A 26466-nucleotide genomic window follows, 5' to 3' on the forward strand; every position below is an offset into this window, starting at 1 on the left:
AAAAAATACTAAGTTACAAAAGTTAACAAAGGAAAATTGAATAAACGCCACCTACTTGAAATCTCGAATCCCTTGATCATAGGCTAGATTTCGTGAATGTGAATGATTGAAGAAAATAATTTCAAGACTATTACCTTGAATATCTCCATGATTGTTGGCATTCTTATCAAAATCATCTTATTTTAGTATGTCTCTTCAAGTTGAAAATAGAATGATTATGAACTCCTAACTTACTACGAAAAGTTGAAAGTGACTTGGTGAAAGTATCAACAGGTTAGGAGGAAAATGTACATTAACGATAAGAGTATTTACGACTACATTTTCATGAACAAAACTATAATCGAGTTTTATATATTTGGATAGAGCAAGAAACATGGGGTTAAAAAACGTGTATAAAGTACTAATATTGTCACAAAACAACTACAATGAGGTGGAGATGTTGATGGCTCGTAAATAGAAATGTTGACTAAGTGAATGACCACTATTTTTTGTTGTCCTACATATTAAATATTTTTTATATGGAAACTATGGTTAAGAAAAACTAGCTAGAAGATGAGTTATTAAGACTTTTTTTAGTATTTCGGTATTATCCTCAAGGCAATCCCTAATATCAAAGAATTGACAATTTCATTGTCCCTTATGCAAGCCAATCACAGAGGGCATATTTATTTTCATTTGTTACATTTTAACTTCTTATTTATTTTGTTTTCAATTTGATTTCACCCATTTTCGATTTGATTCATCATAAGGAAAACTATTTATTTATTTATTTATTTTTAGCTAGTACAAACAATTTTTTTTCTTTTGAGAAAAAAAAAACTAAATTTAAGATAATTTAAGAGATTTACTATTTAGTGCATGTGGATATTTCAAATAATTAATAATGGTTTTTCATTCAATTTTTAAACTAAATGGTATTCATAATTAATTTTTTGATAATGAATTTATTAATTTTTATATTTAAATTCATTTATTAGTTTGATTTTAGAATTTGAATGGTTAATAATTAAATAATTTATATTTATAATTGAAATGAAGCCAAAATGGTAAAACAAATTATTTTTATTTTCATCTTTGCCCCCACACCAAGTAAAGGAAACAATTGTATTTATTTCAATTGGCTTCGTATCACATCATATATGATGAAGGAATTGAAATTAAATTCCTTTTATTTAATTATTTTCCTCCATATTTTGATTTGAAGTAAAGTGTGAATAAATTCCATATTTCAAAATTTCACTCGTTTTTTAAATAAATTGAAAACTTAAAATTCAATATACTAATTACTAAATCATTTAAAATCCCTTGCTTCAAACAATTTCCTTCCCCCAAACAATAGGTAGTGTTCATTTTTTAGGTGAATAAAAAAAATTAAAATATTTTACTTTTTCTACTCCACTAAAAATAATTTTTTTGATATCAACCGTTATAAATAAACTAAACTGATTAATAATAAATTAATTTTAATTACAATAATTAAATATTTTAACTTAATAAACACCACGTAAATTTGAGGATTCAAATCCCATGATCACTAGAAAACTTATACAATACTAAACACGTATCATAATAACGTTATTTTTGTCTTTATCGTATTTTATACATTTTTATCATTTTATTTTATTTTATTATTTTTAATAAAATATTAAAAAAAAGAGTGAACGTATTCCTAGTGCCGAAAGTTTTATTTAATATAAAAAATTAATCTCAATTAAGGATGTGATTATGGGCATCATAATGGCGCCTGAAAAGCCTTACAAGCATATAGATCTTATAATGGTATTGTAAGGCTTGAAATACTTTCCGTATAAGCCTCTCTCTAACCCACCTCCACCTTATGATTTATTCCATTAAAATTTAAGGCTATGCAAAAAATTTGAGAGAAAGAAAATAAAAAGGGAAAAAAATTATAGGAAAATAAAAAATAAATTTAAATTCAATAAATTATTTTTATATATTTCTTCCAACTTATTTCATTTAACTTCCTCTATTATATAAATTTTTAACTCATTTTAATTATATTTATTTTTTTTTAAAAAAATTTATGGTAAAATCAAATATAAGAAAATCATTTTTCTTAATATATATATATATTTTTGTAGTATTTTTTGGAACCATAAAGGTGTGTTTGTCAATATTTTCAAAAATAATTTTTAAATATTAAAATAAAATTTTATTTGAGAATCCAAATATGATTTTCTTTTGCATTCAAAAGAAGAAACCAATCAGATTTTGTGGTTGACCACCGTTGGGTCACCGTCAGGTGGCCAATGTAGTGCTCCCTGATCTACCTCTAATGATAAAATGGCGATAAATCTGCGAGTCCCGTTTTATTCACCCACTGAACTCAAATCTCTTGGCGGGCCCCACTACAATTTGCTCCCCCACCCTCTCTCCTCACATTTTCCATTACTTTCCCACATTTTCTCTCCTACCGAACAGACTCTGAGAAAGTGAAGGAGAAAAGGGGTTTCGCTTTTCCCTCCTGTGAGCGGTGAAGGATTCGATCGCAAAAACCGGAGATTATAGCCGGTGGGAGAACTATCTGAGACTCCATCATCAACTCTTAATCGTCCATGCTGACTACTTTAAGAGAATCAGCTAACAACGCCGTTTTGGCTGGCGTTATTGGTATTCTAACAGGTCAGATTCAGTTATCCTTCCAGCACTTTTGTTACTGAACCTACTTTATTTGGTATCAGAAACCCTAGTTCCGTACTGGTGGCCGATGAATCTAAACTCACGTGCGTAGACCGATTTAATTTCGTTAGTTAATTAATTATTTTTTATTCATATTTATCTGTTTCGTTCTATGTATGATTGTTGATTCATTGACCAATAAGTTCTTCTGGATATTAATTTTTTGGTATATGGATGTGATTGGATTCGCTGAAGGGGAAAACTGAAGTATTGCAATTTGATTTATTTTGAACTTCGATTCTTGGGATTCATTTTCTTGTTAAATGTGGAAATTTGGACCAGTAAATGGAAATGCGAAGGTGCTGGTTTCGGAGGGATATCATATTTTTAGCATTGGGAGCCTAAATTTAGGGCAATTCTAGGAGGAAGTGGTGTTTGTGTTGGATAATCTGTCCTGATGATGGTGCCAACCTCATCTGTTCTCAATCTGTCAGACATTTAGTGTAAATCTTCTGGCATTGTCAGGAAAGTGCCACAAAGAAGTAAAGATTTGTTTCATTTTTTAAAATTGGGCTTTATGCTTGCATCTTGTTACTTTCATTTTTATTTTTCTTAAGTGGGTGTCATTGGATTTCTTTGGAAGCTCAAGGGATTCTAGTGAAAGGTAGTCCCAACAGGTGGAACAAGAAAACTGATTTATGGAATTGCAATTTAGGAGAGAGGAAGGAGGAGGGGTCAGACAGAAGATTTATTTATCTAAAAGAGATAACTAGCTCAGACTATTCATGTTGTTCTCTTCTTGTGAATATTCCACTCTTTGCAATTCCATCTCCAGTGGTTCAAATATTCAAGAAAATGCTTCTTATATCAAAGTAATTGCAGAAGCTCTTTCCTAGACTCAAGTTGCTTGAGTTCGATATTACCTTGCCCAAGGAAGCTGGAGGTATTATGGTTTTTCTGCCATAGGTGTTGTTTTGGGTTCTAACTGGCAACACCTCTGGAGATTTGCAAAGACAGAGATAGCCTTTGGAGGAAAGAGCTTAATTGAAGTTTAGTCCAACCTTCTAAGGTTTTGCCTAGTTTTACAAAATCTTTGTGATATTTGTATTCAACAGGTCAGAATTAGATGAACTATGCTTGTATCAGAATGCATTTATTATTCTTTAACAATGCTAGGCATTGATCTTTCATTCCGATTTTATTGTTCTTTAACCATTTTTTTTTTTTTTCTGATTTCTGCTTTTCTATTGTCTATTTTAGGGCTGGAGCTATTGTTCTTTTCAATCATGAAAGTAATCAATATTGGCTACAGCTTAACTGTTTTCCTTTTTTTAATGAGACATTGATTCTGCTGTAACATACACCTTATGTGGAAGACATTTAGTTGGAATTTGGCATGTTTGGTAGTATAAAGTTGGATAATATTGATTTCAACTTCTCAGAAGACGCTGGGATGGATTTGATTCCCCATATATTCACTTCTTTTCATTTTAAAGAACTTTTTAGAGTCAATAAGTATGATACTTTTCCTTTTGGGTTCATGTCATGTTTGACAGTGCATATTTCTTGATCAAATAGTTCGGTCAAGAGCAGTCATAATGAGATATAACTACTTGTTCCTTACTTGATATAATAATTCTGGTAAAACTACTGATGATTTTTATATTCTTTATTGTAGGGTTTTAAGATTGTATTAGGCCTTGGTTGAAATGGTTCTGCATGCCAGAAAAATGTTGGGTTAAGGATAATCTTGATGAAGTCATTGGACTTGTGTACAGGTTTGCGCTGAACAGAGGGGAAATGCTACCTTGTTGGAGGAAGCCCCATATTAATTTGGTACTTACCTCCTCTCTGTATATTTTATTCACGTTCTCTGGAACATCTAGGAACAAGGAGGGTGTTGATGATCTGCTGTAAGAAGAAACCATGGAGCATGAGAAAAAATTTCCTTTGGATGCAAAAGACTACAAATTATACGAGGAAGTTGGTGAAGGTGTTAGTGCCACCGTGTACAGGGCTCTCTGCATTCCACTTAATGAGATTGTTGCTATCAAGGTTCTTGATCTGGAAAAATGTAACAATGACCTGGTATGTTTGCTACTTCTTTACTGGTAACTTTGAGATGTTTATATTAGTATGTGTCTATGATCCTTTTCTTCTCTTTGCATATGCACTAATGCTTATGTAGTGTTCTTTTGCCACCTATTATTTGGTGGTGAATGCCTTTGAACATAGTTCATTTTAGTGAATAAAAGAAATAAATGCTGCTCAACGTAGTTCCGTGTTTCTCTTATGACGTTGTCAAGAATTCAATTTGAACATTGTGTAATTGTCATATTAAATATCCAATTTTTTTTGTTTCTTTTTTGTTTTTCAAATTATGCAGGATGGTATTCGTCGAGAGGTGCAGACAATGAGCTTGATTGATCATCCAAATTTATTACAGGCACATTGCTCTTTCACTTCTGGTCACACCCTCTGGGTTGTGATGCCATATATGGCTGGGGGATCTTGCCTTCATATAATGAAATCTGAGTATCCAGAAGGTTTTGATGAACCTGTTATTGCCACCTTATTACGAGAAGTACTTAAAGCCCTTGTTTATCTTCATAACCATGGGCATATCCACAGAGATGTGAAGGTATTAATACTACATCTTGTTTACCTTCATAATCTTATTTGCTTGAAATTATGGTCTTATTTATGCCATATTTCATAGGAGATATGATATCCGAAAAATGGTCTGATTGGAGATCCTAAAGTGTTATTTATGATATTGAATGTGACCATAATTTGTCTTTTACTTTTGAAGAGATCAACCTCTGTGCCCTTATGTCTTTACAGTACATTCTATTGTCCCCTTTCTATTCCTCTGTGCTTCACAAGTATGTATGTCAAGGTCCATGCTTAATTGTCCTGTTCAGCTTACTGCCATCATAGCAGTTGGTGTACAAGTTGCTTTTTATGCCACAAGCTCATACCCACCCTCTTATTGTCTGAGAGTTCTTTTGTTGCACTCTTCATTTGGGAGATGATAATTATCCATTTTTTAAATCTAAATCTAACCTTTGCAGGCTGGGAATATTTTGATTGATTCTGATGGTGCAGTCAAGTTAGCAGACTTTGGAGTGTCAGCATGCATGTTTGATGCTGGAGATAGGCAACGTTCAAGAAATACTTTTGTTGGAACTCCATGCTGGTACCTTGTCCCTTGGCTGTTCAATTTGATTTTCTATTACTTAAGATCCTATTATTGTTTTTCATTCATTTAATTAAGTCAAGTGCATTTCTTTTCTTTTCTCTTTTAATATGAAGCTCTTATTTGTCTATTTTTACCATATATCTCTCAGGATGGCTCCTGAAGTTATGCAGCAGTTGCATGGATATGATTTTAAGTGAGTGGCTGACTCCTACCTTGTGTTTATTTTATTTTATTATTATTATTTTATTTTTATTTGTCTATTTTATTCATGTTTTGCTTTAATCATGTAATGAGAATTGAGGTTGTTTTAAGATTAGTTTTCTGTAAACAGAGCAGACATCTGGTCATTTGGAATAACAGCACTTGAACTTGCTCATGGCCATGCTCCATTTTCTAAGTATCCACCAATGAAGGTAAACTTATTGACTTATCAACCATCTGCATACTAGAAATATTGCACTGTGCTTATTTTGAAAATTTACAATATGATTGAAAAATTTACAATATTACCCTCCACGCTCCACCTCTTTTTTCCCTTTTTATTGCAGGTTTTGCTGATGACCTTACAAAATGCACCTCCAGGTCTTGACTATGAAAGAGACAAAAAATTTTCAAAGGTTTTGTTGTTCAGTTGAGAATTTCTGACATATACCATTCCTGAATATTGTCATTAAAGTGCTATGTTTTTCCAGTCATTCAAAGAGATGGTAGCCACCTGCTTAGTGAAGGATCCAAAGAAACGTCCGACTTCAGAGAAGCTTTTTAAGCACAGTTTCTTTAAACATGCACGTTCAAATGAATATTTAGCTCGTACCATTCTTGAGGGCCTTACTCCACTAGGTGATCGTTTTAGGACACTGAAGGTCTCTTGCTCTCCAAGCTGTGCCTTTCCAATTTTGTGAACTCTGTTAGAGAAATGACATACTTTTGTTACAACCCCCTTGATGCATTTTGTGTTTCAGGCAAAAGAAGCTGATCTTCTTGTACAGAACAAGGCTTTGTATGGGGACAAAGAGCAATTATCACAGGTATATATTTTGCAATTTTGAAACTTATCTAAGAAAAATTATATGTATATTGTTTGGCTTCTCCTGTATGATTTGGTGGGTTGTTGAAGTGCATTGCATGGTAATGATGGTACTACTTAGCATGGGATTATAAAGTTGGTGTCCAAATTTCACAGTGTGCTTCTAGTCTTAATGACTTGTAATGATTAACAAAGAAGTGAAAAAATGGTCCTTTAATCATCTTATATTCAATTGATCTAAATTGAGATCTATGAACTGAATATTTATTTATATAGAGGCAGAGGTTTTCTGAGAGGCATAGCCATGTTTTGCCAGTATTTCATGCTGTTTGGGAATGCACATCACATATTCCAATTTCCAACATGTGGAGAAGTGCTGTGAATAGCCCCTGTGCTTTTCAGTTTTGAGATCTGTGTACTTCAATTTTCTATTGGCATTGTACTTCATGTACCAAACACAATAATAAGTTGATCCTAGGACTCATTCAGTCTTGTAGCTTGTGGATGGTTACATGACCGGCAGGCTGTTGTGTGCTCCAAGCCCTTGCAGGAGTAGGGCTGGGAATGCCTTGTAATCAAATAATAAGTTGGCCTTGGAAGCAAGCTCACTCACTCTTTCTCTTGCTATATATATATATGGATGGACAGATGGTTGTGTTGGGATGTTTAGAATAGGAATTTTGTTTTTTTTTTTCTTGGAAAAATTAAGGCCTTGTTTAAATTAACTTTTTTTTTTGATGAGCAAGCAGAATATATATAAGAAAGGCAAAGAAGCCTCAAGGCATACAGGAAGTATACGAGACTACCACCCCCTTAACAAAAAAACAACACGACCCAAACCCTATTTGGAGGCTAACCACTCCAAGAAACCTAATAGGGAATTCGACTCCATAACCATGTACACTTTAGCCCACCCCCATACATTGTATACAAACGAAGTTTTTAATTTCTGATAATCCAATACTCCCCCCTTAAAGGCTAGCCTATTCCTTTCCTTCCATATAGACCAGAAAATGAATAACGGGATTGATTTCCACACTTTTTTCCTTTTTCTCCCCACAAAAGAACCTTTCCAACTACTAAGGACCTCCTTTACAGAATTTGTAAAGACCCACTGTACACCACACAACGCAAGAATGATGTTCCACAACCCTTTTGCCACTGTACAATGTATTAGTATATGATTGATTGTTTCCTCTTCGCACCCACACAAAAAACACCGATTAGGTAAATGCCACCCTCTTCTCTGGAGCCTATCCAAAGTGAGGACCTTCCCCCAAGTAGCTTCCCAAGCAAAGAAAGCAATTTTGGTTGGAACCTTGTCCACCCAAACATTGCTATGAGGAAAATCTACTCCTTGGGTATTTGTCAACACGTTATAAGCTTTCTTAACTTTAAACAGTCCACCCTTGCCTTTCTTCCAATATACCGAATCATCTTCCGAGTTTACTCTATAATCCCTCAACACAATTAAGAGATTGTCCACCAAGCCCAACTCCCAGTCATTAAAGTCCCTCAACAACCTTAAATTCCACCCTCCTTGACCCACATTCTGGTCCCAGCATTCCTCCACTGTGACATTTCTATGGGCAGCCATGGAGAAGAGATTTGGGAATCCTTGTTTAAATTAACTTTAAAAAACCAAAAGCTCTTTCTTAAGCACAATGAGAACTTCTCTACCTGTTTAGCTAATATTGTACTATTTCCTTGAAAGGTTAAGTTGTTAGGATTTGGGCCTACAATGTATAATATGCTCTCCAACACCCTTTCTCATGTATGGCTTCATACCTATACATGGAGAGACACATAGACTTGTAGGTAAACAAAACATGAACAACCTTCTTTGGGCTTGTGCATGGGTTTAATTAATTGGATCTAACAAAAATGTGGTGATGTTTGAACACATGATCTATTTCCAAACAAGACTCTAATGTCTTGTTGGATAACTAATTTTCCTGAAAACTTTAGCTGGCATGATTTGGACCCAAAATGTATATCTTGCTTTCCAATATCCAATTTTGTCAAAGAGTTTATGGCTTAAAAAAGAGTTTAATATGGAAGTAAGGAAAATGTTACCTGTTGTGGAAGTTATATTTTGACTTATGTAGGAAGCTATTTCATGTTGGAAGATATTTCACGTTTAATATAACTATTATGATATCAATATTGCATTTTGAAAATTTTGGCTTTGCCTTTGTCAATGACTTCCGGCTAAAACAAAAAATAGAAAGGTTTCTCAAATGGGCCAAATATTCTAGATCATTGCCATAGCTGCTGTAGCATGGTGGTTAAGGCATATAAAGGGGTGATCGCCTGGGTTACAATTCTTACTGGTTTTTCTTGGTTTTAGATGATTACACATATTTTTATAACTGGTTTGACATTTCTTAATAATTTGGCTTTATTTCTTTTATCATCTTGCACGGTTGGTAACCTGCAGAATTTTGTATTAGTAGTTGTGAGCAGCAATGCTTTATAGTTGCTTGTGTCCCTCATGCTTAATGTTAATTATTTACTGGTGCATTAATAGAATTACAATTTATATGGACGGAAACATGCACACATGGTTATGGTTTGTGATACAATGTATTTTTGCCTCAGATGCATACCTTATGTTTCCTGGATTGTATCCAGGCAAATTTTTACCATGAGGATATTCATTTCCTGGCTTAAACCTTGGTTTCTTTGCAGCAAGAGTACATACGAGGAATCAGTGCCTGGAATTTTAATCTGGAGGATTTGAAAAATCAGGCTGCCCTTGTGAGTAGTTCCACTTTCTTGTTTGATATCTGCCCTATGCCCACTGGGGGAAATGATTTCATTTGTCAGCAAAATGTGCAATTGTTATATTTGACCCTTTCACCAGCACTTTGTTGCCTGCAGATTCAGGATTATGATGTCATTTCAAATGTAGAAGATCCAGATTGTTCAAATGCTGCACCGAGTCACGAGGTATCCCTACCCATGCTAAAGTTATCTCCACATGGTTCATCCACTGCAGTATTGTGGGTCTTCCTGGGTCTCTTTTTGAACTTGTGTCAGATGTTTAAATCCACCTTTTGTTTGTTTCAGGATGGGCTCAATGATCTATCTAATTTGGAGAATTCGCTCGCTTCATTTCCCATTCAACCTCTTCAAGCACTTAAGTATGCTATTATCCTTTTATACCCTTGGTTTGGTCATGGAAGGGGTCAATGGTACTGGATAATATTTTCCTAGTAATATCATATTGTAAAAATTGTGAATGGCAATCCATCAAAATAAAAGTATTGTCAATATAAAAAACCATTGCATGCAATCTTTTTTTGATGTTTCCACTTGTGAATTGCAATCCATCAAAATAATAGTATTGTCAATATAAAAAAACCATGCATGCAATCTCTTTTTGATGTTTCCACTTATTCATCACAACCTTCCGGGATTCTTTTTCAAGAACATTTATTTCATATATTATGCGGTAAATTAGATAAGATAAACGTAACTATCTAATTTATCAGTAATTTGATTTTTCCTTTATTCATGCGACCGTGTAATTCAACGCAGAGGTTATTTTGATGTTTGTGAGGATGATGGGAATGCTAGTAGTTTGAGTTGGAGAGATGTAATTCAGTCAGAATCTGAACAACAATCAGTGGATCAAGAAGCTGAAAAGGATGATGGTGAGAATTTTGGGCGGAGTAGCTCTTTACCACGCCAAATCATTCCTGGGCATAAAAAATTTTTTAGCGGTTCACTGCTACAGGATAATGCTCTCTCTCCTAAAAAGGTTAATGGTGATGGGGACAGGTAAACTTCATTCCATTGGGTGTACATTGGTTCTCTCTCTTTTCAGCTTTTAAATAGACACCCATGTGAAATACACTATGGTTTTGATGTAATCACGTTCTAAATCATCACATGTGAAAACAAGCAAGGCCTGATATACATCTTACATGACACCTGTTATCTTCCCCTTGGGTCATGCTTAGGAAGAAACTCATTTGAAGTTTTCCCAAGTTCGCTCTTCTAGGTTTTAAAGGACCAGGCATCTTATGTGTTGCTTAGAACAAGGATAGGATGTTTCAACCTGGGGCCAGCAGAATGGCAAAACCACTAGATTTGTAGCATGATCCAGAGTGTAAAATTGAGAATTTTGAACTGGAGAAAGTGAAATTACTGAGTCTAAATTGGAAATATCCGTACTTGTCATAGCTTTAATGCTTTTACAGTATCAATCAACTAATAAAACATCACTTCAGAACAACTAATATTGAGTATTCCTCTTTTCCTTCATTTGAATTAACATACATGGGTGCTTTAGTTATAGAGATTTTCTGAACCAATACAATGCTCAAGTCCTTAGACTATCAAAAAGTGGATATTAAGAGATCCTCAAATAATAATATATTTTATTTGGACCCCTAAACTTCCTGAAATACATAAATTGAACTCTTTATGACACAGGCCAGCTGTATACAACTACTAGAGAGCTAAAGAAAACTCATCAAGGCTAAAACATAACCAAATTCCTTAATAAACCTGTGGGCTTGTTGGGTTAATGGGCTGGGGTGCATGTGGACTGTGCTTTTTAACATGCTAACTGTAGGTGGAACAGCTCGTGCTTTCCCCTTGTTGGCTGATGGGTTTGTCTGAAAGTAGCCTGGCTGAACACTGGCTGTATCACAATGCTAATTCTGAATGTGTGGTGCAGCCTTTATGACTATTAAGTTTTGATTTGTGGAAATTAAAGTGAGATGTGCCACATATTGATTTCTTGTTGTTATGATAAGCTAATTGCTTTTCCAATATTAATGTAAATCATAATAACTTGGGTCCTTGAAAATAAATTGAAGGGAATATATACAATCAAGATATCAACCCGAGCGGAACTATAGTGGTCCATTATTACATCGTCAAAAAAGAGATACAAGTAACATTTCATCTGGTATGTCTTCTCTGTGATTTCTTGCTTTTAATAACTTTCCCCTTGTCTAATGTTTGTCATTAATAGAATGTTAGTTACCTAAAAAAGATATATTTTTAATGTTGATACATCTATTTGTGCAGTGGAGGATACACCAGAGGGAGCAGTTGTGCAACGCAAGGGCCGTTTTAAAGTCACTGCAGCAGAGCTCAGTCCCAAGGTATATTTTTATTAATAGGATAGCGAATTAATCAACTCAACTCAACCACACTTAGACTTCATCAGCATGAGGGCAATTCATTGGACCAGTATGACATCTGAACAAAACTCTATAACCTATGATATTCAAGTTTCTAATCTGTAGCAGGGACATAACCCATCTCTGATTAGTTGCACCTGCTTATTTGGCATGTGTATTTGATTGGAGTATTTACTTAGATATGTGCCTTCAATGGGCTTAATCTATGCATTAAATGTGCTTAGATCTAAAAGAACGCATTGTCTTGTTAGCATTTCCAGTCAATCCAGATCATTATTCATTAGAATATATTCTTTTGTGTTTACCAGTGAATTTGTTCATTTATATTTCTTAGTGTCAGGATTTATTTTCCTTACTATTTGAATCTCAATGGAAGCAACTTTAATGAAATTCCTTTGCATTAAGATTACAGGAAACTCAACAGTGTAATTATTTGCTTCCATGAGATAGCATAATTGTATTTTCTTGGTGGGGTGTGAATGTATTTGGGTGTGGTGACAGCAAGGACGGAGGTGGGCCAGGTTGGGGTTTCAGTTAGTTGTCAATAAATTAACAGATGATAAATGGCAGAAATCTATTAACCTTTGTTGTCACAACATTGAATAAGATGCATGTTAGTAGTGATTTTACTGAATATGCTTGATCTTGCTGAAAAGTTGCCAAGTTATCAGTATTTTTGCCAGCATGTATTGTTAGTTTCATATGTTTTTCTCATATCGATACACCAACTTGCTTTGTATGCTGAATGCTCTTAAAAATGCTTCTCCAATGTTTAAATTTTCTCAAGCCTTGAACCAAGTTTTTGATATGAGAAATGCTTTGCTTCTTGTTTGGATTTATTCACCATGAGACATTGCCAAATTAGTTGTAGCAGTTTTTTGTCTTGGAATACCAAAATTTTCTCCAAATTTTCTGTGTTCTTCACAGAAAACTCTCATTACAATAAATAAACGTCTATGTACGTTAACATATTTTGGTCATGTTTGACTAGTGGTCACTGTGGAACTTAGCAATTTATCTCTTAGGCAATGGCTTTGTAACCATTGCCATTCTTTTGTCTCATTCAGGGTCCTACAAATTGCTTCTTCAGCCAAGTTTCTGGAGGTTCAACAAGTCCAACAACACCAAGCCTTACAGCTGGCTCAATTCTTCCATCACTGCAATTTGTTTTGCAGCAGAACACCATGCAAAGGGTATGCATCTATGTCTATATGTTTGTCCTTGAGAGATGCTGTTTCTAATATGTTTTTTAACTAAATTGTGACAGGAAGAAATAATGAAATTGATCAAATATGTGGAGCAGTCCTGTGGTAATGCCTCTCATCCTTTGATCGTTTGCATTTAAGTCATTTAATCTGTTAGTAATTTTATTGAAATTTCCTTCTTTTGGTCAATACAGGCAATCACATAGAAGAGGCAGGCTCTATCGACCTTTCACAGGTAGTGCCCTATTTTTTGAGAATGCATTAGAGAATTGCTAATCTACATCGTAAATTTGTAAAAGATTCATCTTTAGTTTTGAGAGATGCTTGGCTTTTCTTTCACTCTTTATTGTTGGCTGTAATATTTTTGGATGATGTGGTTTCTATGATATTTTTGCTTGATGAAACTTTTGTTTAAAACAAAATTTTATCCAAGTTATGTACTTACTCTGTCCTGTAATTGATGTTGAATTTTGTTTTAGATGGCATTACCCCAGTTGGCCCTTGAGGGTTGGCAAGAGGTTGGAGTGAGGATGTGAGGGGTTCTAAGTTTATATCCCAACAAGGGCAAAAGAAGAAAAGAAGAAGAAAAAAGTTATCTATCAAAAAAAAAAAAAAAGACACCAGCTCTTAGGTTTGTTGAAACTGTAATTTCATATGCCCAATACCTACCTATGGCATGAGGTGTTTCTTATAGCCTTGGCCTCCTATGCCTCCATTGCAGTAGGATGAGGTGGCAACCTGGTACATACCCTTGTAGGTGGCTGCCCAAGTTATGGATGCCCACTTATGGTAGATGCTGAGGGAAGTCTCTTTCCCATCTAAAGGTGGAAACATTCATTTAGTAATATGGATGAAGGGAGGTGTTATTCCAAACACATTACCATAGGTCATAAGGGATCACTTCCCTATTTTTACTTATTGGCTTCACTGACCCCTTGTCATGTTACTAAAGGGACATTTTCAAATAGACAACTCCACACTCATTCATGAGGAAGAATTGCCTACACTTCTTTTAAAGGTGTTTGGTATGTATATAGTGCCCAAATGCTTTACATTTGCTTGTTTTAGGGGAAGAGTTTGAGAGTAATTGAGCTTGGCCCACCTTAGTGGTGAGCTGGGCTTGCCCCGCTATCAAGTTTATGAGATGGTTCTAGGGTCTTGGTTTGGTGACTAGAATTGGAGGCCTACTGAGATGATATCTGCCCATGTATTGCTGAGCCCATTTTCACCAAATTAAGATGGATGGGGGACCACATAGTGCAGATAAATCTACACGAACACATAAATGTACACATGGTACCATCTCACATGTGACATCATTTCATTGGTCATGTTGTATCACTTGGTTATTATCCAAGCGATATTTATAAAAAATGCTGAAGAGTTGTGATTAAAAGGAGAAAAAAAAAAAAAGAAAGAAAGAAATGTTGGCCTTTGGAGAAATTTTGGTATTTTGAGTATTATTGTTCTCCATCCCAGAAGCCTGTCTTCTGAGTTTCTCCTACTATCATTTTTCTCCACTCCCTGTCATCTCTCAGTTTGCTCCACTCTCCCCTTGAATTGGGACACCTCACTATACACATGGCAACCTCCTCTCATTGAAGAATCTAGCATAAGCAGAGTTCATTATTAGTTCATTGTTCTTAAATCTATATCAACACTAAAAGCCACAGTCATGTGGATCATCTCTCTTGAGCAAAGCCAGCTTTTCTTTTTATAACTTATTACTACATAATGGAGGTATAATTGTAAAATACAAAGGACTTCATGCTTCCAACACCAGGCTTACTGTCTTGTAAAGGGCTTAATATGTTTTTGCAATGTAAATGTGTAGATTGCTTGTCAATCTGGTTTTAGTTCAGCCACTTAGTGCATGCATGTTTGATTGCTTCTTAGTTGACAGATAGCTCTGGGACTTTATTTAATTATCTGTTTCCTTATTACAATTATTATTGCTGTTGTTGTTGTGTTAGTGTTATTATTATTATTTAGAACAAGAACAAGAAAAAGAAAAAGAAAAAAGAAAGAAGCGGTGCAATAAAGGTTTAGACAACAGTTGCTAGCCTTCATATTTAATGAGTTAAAATCTGTTACAATATGCAGATACATGCTGTTTCTACTAGGGAGAAAGAGCTTCAGTCTCAGGTGATTCATCTGCAACAAAGGTATGCACTGAAATCCAATGATTTCTGATTAAATCATTTCTAGGTGTTATTGTGATAGTCAACTGAAAGTTATGTATTGTCAGCATTGGGACTCTAGTTGAAGAATTGCAAAGACAGAAGTTGAAAAATGCTCAGGTGTGTGCTCATCCGTTTTCACATTAAGTTCAATTGATTGTCATTGATGGTGGGGCTTCGACTCTTTGCATGTGCCTTTTGTAGATGTACCCAATACCCATAGTTGTTAACTCATAGAACTTATTGTATATTGTTTTCTATTTTTTTTGTATTGAGTATCCTATCATATCGTACATAGTAAGTTTTTTTATATAATGAAAAATAAATAGAAAAAAATATGTATATGTATGCATATCTATTGAAAACATGAAAGCATAAAATAATATATAACCAATTTTACGAAATATACTTGGATCTAAAGAGTTCAACTACATTCAAGTTAACAAAATATGACTTTAATATATAATTCATCACATAATCCACAAAAAACACCTCCCTAGTTGGTCAAAAGAAATTTCCGCTTATGACTTTAATATATAGATTCATCACACAATCCACAAAAATAAACTTTTTCAATTTTTAGCTATGATTTTTAGTTCCAAATTCTAATTAGGCATATGCACTTATTGTGTTGTTGATCTATATATATATATATATATATATATATATATATATGATGGTGATTAGTGAATAAGATTTTTAATTTGAAGAATATATATTAAAGTTAGACTTTTTTTAGTATTAATTTCTTTTTCGGTGGTGAAAGAATGATGATAAACATCATAAAGAAATTAATATTAAAAAATGTCCGACTCATAGTAAATTAATATTAAAAAATGTCCGACTCATAATTTTGAAAGGCTCAAGGCGCACTAAGGTGCAAAGTAGTCCCGGAGCCTGAGGCGCAAGGCGCACCTAAGGCGCAGGCTTTAGTGAAGTGAAGCGCACCCTAATTTACATATATTTTTCCTCTATTTTTCCTTCTTTTCTTCGTCTTCTTCACTTCTCCACTGCACGGTTGAGGTTAGGGCAAAATTTGGGAGAGTTGGGTTGAAAACAACCAGAAAAGGGGGCTGGAAGGGAAAACAGGGCCAAAACGACGTCGTTTTGGCTTATTTTTTATTTTAAAGGAACAGGCTCCAAAACGGTGTCGTTTTGGCTTTTTTTAAAAAAATAAGAAGGGCCAAAACGGTGTTGTTTTGGCCTTTTTTTAAAAAAAATAATAAGGGCCAAAACGATGTCGTTTTGGTCCCAAAAAATCAAAAAAGAAATTAGGGCTTCTCTCTGCCCTCTGCAACCCGACGCCGGAGAAGAAAAGAAGGAGAAGAAGAAGGAGAAAGAGAAGAAGAAGGAGAAGGAGAAGGAAGTAGGGGATCGAGACGCACCTGTGGACCACGTCGCACCTTGCGCACCTAAGCGGCGCCTTCGTGAAGGGGCGTTGTGCCGCCCGAAGCTTAGGCGCGCCTTTCACAACTATGGTCCGACTTTAATACACATTTCAAATTAAAAATTTTATTCACTAATCACCATTATATATATTCTTCAAAGTTCCAACTTTATCATGTTTGTCATCATTCTTTCCCCACCGAAAAAGAAATTAATATTAAAAAAAATCTTGACTTTAATATATATTCTTCAAATTAAAATTTTAATTCACTAATCACCATCATTTTCAATGTCAACATTCAAACTATTTGAATGAAAATTCTTCAATATTTCATTGTATAAGTAAACTTACTTGACAATTAAGGGCTGGTGAGGTTTTTTGGCTTTATTTCTTCTTGTATGCGGGGTCTTAGCTGCCTTGTATACTCCCTGTATGCTTTGTGACCTTTTTGTCTCTTGTTATATAATTCTTGTTTATCTATCAAAAAAAAAAAAAAAAGTAAACTTGACTTCTAATTTAGCATTTGAAAACAAGAATGTAGCTTTTCAATAAGATTATTTAACCTATTTCTTTTTTTTTTTTTGTTCAATTTTTAATCTTTTAGTGCATTTTAAATAGTTAATATAATAAATTCTTTTAACAAAAAAAAAAATTGTTTTTCTTAAAAATTATGGAAAATTTTTGAAGATGTATATCTCGTTGTATCATTAAATCATGTATTGTATTGAGTATCGTATGTGTCGTAAGATATGCTTTAAGATGAAATATGAATTGTGATATGTATCGATTTTCATAAAAAATATATCGTATCGTTATATCATATCATGTATCGTAAGTTTTTAACAACTATGGGTGTACCTATGGCTTTATATGTCTTATAGTTGAGGACCTCTTTGATGTTGTTGCTTCACAAATAAGGATATATATATTTTGCATTTTAACTCTGATTTGATGGTCATTGGAATTCTGCACAGTAATCTACAGAATTGAGTAAATTTCTTTTGTTTAAGGTAGTTTAGGCAGCCAATTACCCATCTACAGAAGATTGGTGCTTCAGACCTGATCAAACATTAGTTGCTACCTATGGGAGGGACCCCAGTGGTACCCACTCTCGTTCTCTCACTGGAATGATATGTTGTTGGTTCTCTGAACCCCAATGTGAGGATTTTGCACACAGAGACCAGTGTCACAATAGTCTGCAAATTTGTGAAAGGCCCTGAGTTATAGTGATTCATCTAGTTTGTAGAGTGCCACTTTCAAAAAAATTCATGTAATGGATATGTGGATATAGATATAGATAACATCACCTGCCCCATGACTGCAGAGAAACCGGATCGAATGATTTGTTGATGCCTGAATTGAAGAAAACTGGAAAAATGAATTTGTCATTTTACATGGTTGAATAGAGTGTGAAAACTGTTCCTGGTTTCTTTTTTTTAGTATTGGCTCTCCAATATTTTTCAGCCTTTTTTTTGGTCTTTGATGAGTTCTCAAAAATCATAACTTTTTCATGTTTGGATGATTTTTGAATCCCAGAAGTCACCATGGTATGAAAATATTGGACATATGTTTTTTATTCTATCAACGAAGAGTGATTATAGATTAAATGTTACACCAGGTGTCTATTGGTCGCTTGGGGCATTCTTGTTAGTGACCAAACTGGGATTTATCCATTCCTGATTTATTTGGTCTGCAGGTAGAAAGACAATTGAATGCAGTAGCTAACAAGGTGGGAAAGGTAAGGAGAGGAAATGGAGCATGATAATGACGGGAATGGTGAAGCTGAAATGTCATCTTCCTGATTGTTTCTTGATTGACAAGGAGTTGGATGTTGATATTCAAAGTACTTGTTCAAGGGTAGGCGCCTCAATTATTTTCTCAATTGTATTTGTAGTGTTGTACCATATGTGTGGCGAGTGCAAATTTTGAGATGCTATTTCTTGGGTCTTACATTATATATAGTGTTTGTAATTTATGCACCTGATATTGTAATTATATTAGTCTCTCCCCCCTCCCCCCCCTCTCTCTCTATCTGCAATTTGTTCATTTGGACTATGAGGGCTGAGCATTTAGAGGAAACTGCTATTCCCATTCCTCACATTTCAGTGAATGTAAAGTTTACCTTTGTGCAAGGGATTTCTACTTGAAGATTTGATTGGACTGGGATAGTCCCGAGTTTAATTAAATTATTCGATAATAGAAAAGATAAAGTTGCCCTTTTATTTTATAAATTTGCCTTTAGCTTTTGACAATATTTTGTCAAGATATATGAAGTCCTTTTTGGATTGTGTTTTTAAAAATGTTTTAAGTTCTACCAATTTGATAGAGGTTTCCTGACTTTGCATTTTAAGTGACGAAACGTACATTTATGCCATATTTAAGTTCAAATGAGTCGAACATAAAAAGGAACTCAAAGCATTCTTTTTCCCTGTTTTCTCTTTGATGAGTTAACTGAAATATGGCGTGTACATGCGATTACAGATTGATCCTTGCCAGCTAAATGCTACAACGTTGAGTTTCCAAGATTGAAAACAGGGCCCGAGCATCAAACCGAAGACTGCTGAAGAGTCTACCATACACGATTCTCAATCACAGCAGACATGATTCCTCGCAATGTCTCCTGCCAGACGCGAAGGTTATCTCATTAGTTTTTTACCATATTATTGCTCAAGAAGAAAATGCATAAATCTTTTGATTACTACCATTGAATGGTCTTTGAGACCCAGAGAGAGCACCAACGACCTTGATGAGCCTGAACTACTGCAAGCACAATAGGACATGTTCTAAGTGTGCTACTATTTAAAGGCAAGTACACAGGATGGATAGCGTTAGGATTATTGTATCTGTTTCTTGTGGGCGTGGATGGATGCTGAATTAAAAGCCGAGGGAGATTGCTAACACACTCCATCTTTACAAAAACATTCAGTAGTCTAGAATAGATAAAAAGGCGTTGATTCCTAAGAATGGAGCTATAGCAATGTATCACATTGGAATGGAAATATACCTTATGTGTTCGATCAGTTGACGAGCACTTGCCACTAGCATTGGCTGCAAGTATAGATTTTCACTCAAATACAAGTCCACATGACCTACCAAACACTACAGCACAGACCGCTTACCTCATCTCGTTTACCAAATAATACAGATACATTGAAGGTTGGATGGATCGACACCCCCTCTTCCTTCCTATCAACAATGAAATATATATGTCTCAGAAACTCTTCTCACACCATGTAAGTATAATCCAGAAATAACCCGAGATGAAAAAACAAATCTGCATCCATGGAGTCAGTCCTACTCCCTCTTCCACAACTGATCCATGTTCAACTTTCTACAGAGCTATCATGTATCATATAGTCATTTCCATTTTCTTCAAAGAATTAGATAAAACATGATTTTTTTTTTTTTGCCTACAAAATATGGAGGGTTAGATTTCCAAATTGGGATTATTCCATCCCTTCTAATCAAATAACCCTAAAATTTTCTGCATATTTCAGGTGCAAACATCCATTTTTACATAGTGCTAGCCTTCAGACCAACCCATTTGTCCTGTGATACATAAAAATATAGCTACCTTACAAAGAAGAAAACCCAAACCTGGCATGCAGTATTGTTCCCATACCTCCTATTTGAGTTGCAATAACCTGAAAAGATGTTTTACAAATTACTATTACATCACACCCATCTAAACAAACAAGCCTAATACTCACAAGAAAACAGTCATCGTAGCTGCAAATGACTACATTTGTTTTGTTCCCCTGCCAATCAAAAAGTAACCAACTCAGTATAATTCAATCACAAAACATCTAAACGTACCAACATTTTACCAATTATCAGCAAGCCCCATAAAGAAAAATTCGTTCGAAACACTAAATCACTACTGGGAAACAACTTCACGTGATTGAAACCCAAAAAAAAAACTCATAGAATTTTGAGAATCCAGTCAAGAAATGGATCTACATATGGGTTAAAATGGTTGGGACATTGAAGCGAACAGGTTGTGGGCAGAAAGGTTGCAATTTATTATGCTTGAGAATTATCAAATAAATGAATAAAAAGAATTTGGAATAAGAAATCAAAAGAAAGTGAGTAAGAATTACCTTAATATCAAAAGAGAGCTTCTTGACGGAGACAGGGAAGCTTTCCATAGCTTGAGAGAGAAACGCAGAGCCTTTACTCTTTGTATTTCAGTCTTTCTTGGTTTTCTTCTACTATATGGGAAAACCACTGTAATGGGCTACAGTTTTGAGCCCATATCCGGCCTAACAAACTGCATGGTGTAAGCCCATGAAATGATGTGAACAAATCATGGGCTTTATTTCTAGCACTTAGGCCGGGCCAAGTTATTGACTTGAACATAGTAATGGGCTTGGATGTTGAAGCCCGTCCGAGGAGCCCATATTCTAAGATGGATTACCCCCCTCTCCTCCCTTTCCTTTTTTTTTTTTCTTAAAAAATATTAATTGATTTTTTTTAACTCCTTATAATTCCAAACCCTCTTCTAAGAGTTTATTATTATTATTATTATTATTATTATTATGTTTATTGTTAGGTGTGGATTAATTCTTTCGGGATATTTTCAAGGTAAGGGTTGATAGTGTAATAAGTCAATTTATAATTTCTACATATTTTTGAAAGTATAAAAATATTTGAATTCTCTAAAATATGTCTTGATCTATTCCTTTATTATTAAATAATGGAATATCATATAGATTTGTTTATTGTTTTACAAGTGAATTTTATCATTTAATTTATTGTAATGATTTTAAAACTCTAGTTATTAATGGTCTTGGTCAATAGAGGATGAGTTGTTGACTTCATTACCCTTGATGAAGGTAATTATATAGTGTAACCTTAGTCAATAAGGGTTTTATTATTAATTGGAAAGTGTTCTGTCCATTAGTAAAAGGAACAAATTGAGTCTATCGGCTTAATACATGTTCCTCTATTTAAGCATGACATCGTCGTGAGTAGATCAAAGTACAATGTTTCTTTTAAATATGAATTATTATGTAAAGTGTATTATATTATTTTATATTTGAATTGAAAGTGTTAAATGTTTCAAAAGAGTGAATTAAATTAATTAATTTTATAAAAAATGATATCTTCCTTAATTTAATTTTATATTATTCTTGATATTTCTTATTGAACTATTTTTTCTTTTTGACTTTTCAATTTTACCCTTATTATTCCTCTTTCAAGATAAAAATGACACTAGTGACAACAAATCGACATAGGAAGAGTGTTGGCTTTAAATTGGATTATATAGGATTCTTGACTTAACACTCTATTTCAATCATGATTTCTATATATATATATATATTAATCAAAGTGTTAGAGAATTTTTTATTCCCTTAATCGATGTTACATGTCACAAATTTTGACATTGAAACGACAAGCTTTCCATTCACAATATTATAAATAAAATAATACCAAATATTTAAAGTATTTGTCATTGAATGCTTTTAGTATGATATAATGCTTATTCTATTCAGAAATCATGATATCCTATTTGAAGACCATATATTTTATTCAATAAAATATTTTGTATTCTATAATATTAAATAAATATAGTATACATTCCTTACATTATTAGTATAAAAAGAAATTAGTTTTATTCGACATTTTTTTTATCTTATTACTTTCTTCGTACTTTCCTCACATTAATTTTTATTTTGAATCACAATCATATTTTAGATGTCTTCCTATCACGAACCAACCAAACTATTTATCAAACTAATGTCTAAAATATTTTCATCACATAAGGATAATTGTCTTTTGGATTCAGTGGGGCCCAAAAATTAAGATTTGACCCATAAAAGTTGTATAATTGATGGAAATGATACAAAATATGAAGAGACCAATATACCCTTCAAAACTATTTTCTACTATAATATTTGAGAAATTTTTTAATCTTAATTTTTTTAAAATTATTCTGTAAATTTATTATTTTTAGAAAACTATTTTTTAAAAATATATTATAAAAATACATCGTTTAAAAAAAAATTGACATATTTTCAGTTATTTTTTATATACATAATTTAAAAAATATATATTTTTCAAGATGTTTGATTTTTAAATAATAATAATTTATTTTTATATTTTTAAAAAATTATGTATTTTTTTTTCAAATCACTAAATTATATTAAATTTTATTGAGATTTGTAAAATGAATAAAATTTAAATTAATATTTTTCTGTTTTTTTTCATAATCAATAAAAATCATTTTTTAAAAGATAAAAACTCCATATCCTTCTTCTCAATTTTCACAATTCTTTTAGGTATTAAGCTTAAATAATAAACTTTTATATGAAGTAAAACTTAATTTTTAAACCTAAATGCAAAATACAATAGAAAAATCCCATAAATTGGATGTACTAGTAATAAATTCTACCCAAGGCTACTATAAATGGACAAAGAAATCAGCATCACCATTAATAACGTCTGAAGAGCTTTTTAATTGGCTTACCTACCCATTTAAGCTTGGTCCTTTCTGCATCGACAGCCTCTTGATTGCCTTTCCTTCCTCTCAATTATTTGGAGAAAAAAAAAAAAAAAACCATTGATTTCGCCGATGCTACAGTTGAATCTCGCATACACCTGTTCAATGCCCTGCATTCATCGTTCCTTCCAACATACGTTAGTTTTTTTCAAAGTTTTTTTAAAAAAATATTATTTTTACAAAAAAAAAAAATAATTAAAACAATAAAATTGTCAAGAAACGCACCCGATTATCTAAATATTATTAATAAAATAATCACAACTAATATTAGACCTTGAAAATGACTCCGTGTGTCATTCATCCCACGTAGGAAGGAAGGTTCCAGTGAATTTCGGCAAATGTCCATGGTCAAACCGAGATATTCAAAGCTTATGAGCCAACGGTTGAATAGAAAATTGTGGGCTAATGAAGACCGGCGGCCGTCGGCCAGCCGCCTCACCCAAATGCAGGCTATTATTAGTTTGGATAGGAATAAAAAAATTCTATCTTTAACGTGATGGGTGGGTGATAGGACAAGATGGGGTTGAAGGGGCAGGCCTACACGTAGACATTTTGTGAAAGTAGAAGCCACCAACTCCAATTCTATTTCTCCTCCTGTTTGGTCGACAAAAATGACTGAAGACCAACCCATCTGATCACTATTCAAAAATGGAAGCTTTCTTCCATTTGTACATGTTTGAATCAATTATTTTATTTCAAGAACATGAGGTGGGTCTCAAGAAATACCATGCCATACAAATTTTCTACAAGATATGGATGTCACCATTCTTTGGATATTTATATTCAAAAGACAATGGATATGGATGGGTTGAAAGTAAAGTGGAGATTGTTTAAATTAAAATGGAAAATGGTCTAGATTTTCCCAAATTTTGGTCAAAAATTACATAAAAGATTGATTGTCGGTTCTGAAATGAGAGAATGAATCTAAATTAAATCAATAATTTTCAAAATCGATATGATTTTTTTTACAAATGAAAATAAAATTTAAAATTTATTTGACAGTTATTTATCAAGCGTTTTTTAAAAATGTTTTTGAAAAAAAAAAGGTGTTTGATAAAATTTAGAAAATTTTAAAAATAATTTATAATATTAAAAAATCACTTAAAATATTTTTTAAAGAAATATTTGATAGATATTATTTTAAAAACACTTTCAAAAAACATTTTGAGTTAAATAAAAACTTATCGACCCAAATAAAAAATTTTGTATTTTAATTGAAAAGGAGTGTTTGACCCAAATTGCCTTTATTCTATAATAATGTTCAAAAGTAAAACGTGGATCATTTGGATACACTTATTTATATATATATATATAAATTAGTATACGAAAGAGCAATTATTGAATAAAAAACTTTACAAACAAAAAGGATTTTCATCAAATTAATGATTTAATTTGAGGTATTAAGTTGATGGAGTATATTTAATAAAATTTAATTTTTATAATTTAAAATTTTAAAATAAATTTAATAATTTAAAGTTTATTTGATGATGTTTTATATAACATAAAAATTATTTTTTAAAAAGAATAAAGTATTCCATAAAATTTTAAAAATATTTTTAAAACTTATAAAATCATTTACTATAACTGCTAGTATTTTTTTGGGGAAAGTGTTTTCAAGAAAATTATCTATTCTGAAATGAGAGAATAAATCTAAATTAAAGCAATAAGTTTCAAAATTGATATGATTTCTTTTACAAATGAAAATAAAATTTAAAATTTATTTGACAGTTATTTTATCAAGTGTTTTTTTTAAAAATGTTTTAAAGAAAAATAAGGTGTTTAGTAAAATTTAAAAAATTTTAAAAATCATTTATAATATTGAAATATCATTTAAAATATTTTTTCTAAAAAATATTTGATAGATATTCTTTTAAAAACACTTCAAAAACCATTTTGAGTTAAATAAAAACTCATCGACCAAAATATAAAATTTTGTATTTCAATTGAAAAGGAGTGTTTGACTAGGTGCACAGCAATGCAAGTATGACCCAAATTGCCTTTATTCTATAATAATGTTCAAAAGTAAAACGTGCACCATTTGGATACACTTATTTATATATATATAAATTAGTATACGAAACAGCAATTATTGAATAAAAAACTTTACAAACAAAAAGGATGTTTCAAAAATCAATTAATGATTTAATTTGAGGTATTAAGTTAATGGAGTATATTTAATAAAATTAAAATTTTTATAATTTAAAATTTCAAAATAAATTTAATAATTTAAAGTTTATTTGACAGTGTTTTATATAATATAATTTAAAAAAAAAAAATCAAATATTCCATAAAATTTAAAAAATATTTTTAAATCTTATAGAATCATTTACTATAATTTCTCTTTTTTTTTTAGAAAGTGTTTTAGGAAAATCATCTATTAATATTACATTCAACTTTGATTTTAGAATTTATAATATTTGAAAATTTTTATATTTTAAATATTAAAAATATTAAAAACATTTATTAAAATTATTGTTAAACATACCATAAGTGTTTTAATATTATAAATAATTTTTCAAAATTTTAAAATTATTTAATAAATTTTACTAAAATACTTAGGATTTGTTTGGTAACTGTTTTTTAAAAAAGTTCTAAAAATAATTTTCAAGAACTATTTTTAAAAATTGTTCTTCAGCCTATTTTGAAATCTAAAATATATTTTATATTTATAAAAATAAATTTTATGGTTAGTGTTTTATTTTATATATTTGTATAATTATTTTTAAAACACTTATATCAAAACAAATGAAAATAATAAAAAATAATCAAAAGATATTTTATAAAAACACCTTATTTTTTATTCTTAAAAATAAAAAACAAAAAATAGTTTTCACTTATAAAATATGTTTTCCTATTTTAAAAAATAAAAAAACTATTTTTATTAACGGTTACCGTTTATCAAACACACACCCAAATAATTTTTGGGTTCAAAAGATATTTTAAAATGGCATAGTCAAACCGACTCTTAACACGAAAACCCTAAAAATGTGAAATTTGAATATGAGAATGCAGACCAAATAGTACGGATGAATAATACTATTTGTTTCCGAAAAAACCTTACCAACCTTATTTCCTTCCAAGTGGAAATCTTTATTTCCTTTGAAGTAGACGTCTCCTGCCTCTACGATTTCTTGAACTCCAATTGTTTTTACTATATAAGA

The 26466-nt window shown here is 32.3% G+C and overlaps 2 protein-coding genes across 6 annotated transcripts; one reads left to right on the top strand and one right to left on the bottom strand.

The window, feature by feature from the left end:
* Positions 1–2339: 2339 nt before the first annotated feature.
* On the top strand, positions 2340–19842 carry LOC117929643 (serine/threonine-protein kinase BLUS1). 5 transcript variants are annotated; one of them, XR_004653784.1, is made up of 21 exons: positions 2340–2643; positions 4319–4728; positions 5027–5281; positions 5715–5839; positions 5991–6035; positions 6174–6255; positions 6391–6459; positions 6535–6705; positions 6805–6870; positions 9561–9629; positions 9753–10015; positions 10413–10655; positions 11702–11793; positions 11916–11992; positions 13099–13224; positions 13299–13341; positions 13431–13471; positions 15340–15401; positions 15485–15536; positions 18500–18660; positions 19285–19842. XR_004653784.1 is itself a non-coding variant. In XM_034849999.1 (21 exons), exons 2-21 carry the CDS (start codon positions 4567–4569, stop codon positions 18563–18565), a joined length of 1989 nt encoding a protein of 662 aa, XP_034705890.1. In that variant the 5' UTR covers positions 2340–2643; positions 4319–4566; the 3' UTR covers positions 18566–19025. The 5 variants fall into 5 exon arrangements, 4 of the variants coding, with proteins under 4 accessions (XP_034705890.1, XP_034705889.1, XP_034705887.1 ...); XM_034849999.1 differs by lacking the exon at positions 19285–19842 and having other exon boundaries at positions 9753–9821; positions 9942–10015; positions 18500–19025; XM_034849998.1 differs by lacking the exon at positions 19285–19842 and having other exon boundaries at positions 4319–4418; positions 4527–4728; positions 18500–19025.
* On the bottom strand, positions 19142–20988 carry LOC117929644. The gene is made up of 7 exons (XM_034850000.1): positions 20904–20988; positions 20514–20561; positions 20401–20447; positions 19923–19989; positions 19808–19851; positions 19506–19563; positions 19142–19423 (listed from the first exon to the last, which is right to left on the bottom strand). The coding sequence occupies exons 1-7, from the start codon at positions 20949–20951 to the stop codon at positions 19373–19375; spliced, it is 363 nt and encodes a 120-aa protein (XP_034705891.1). The 5' UTR covers positions 20952–20988; the 3' UTR covers positions 19142–19372.
* Positions 20989–26466: the final 5478 nt, after the last annotated feature.

Source organism: Vitis riparia, chromosome 14 (genome assembly GCF_004353265.1).
Source record: "Vitis riparia cultivar Riparia Gloire de Montpellier isolate 1030 chromosome 14, EGFV_Vit.rip_1.0, whole genome shotgun sequence".
Lineage (NCBI taxonomy): Eukaryota > Viridiplantae > Streptophyta > Magnoliopsida > Vitales > Vitaceae > Vitis > Vitis riparia.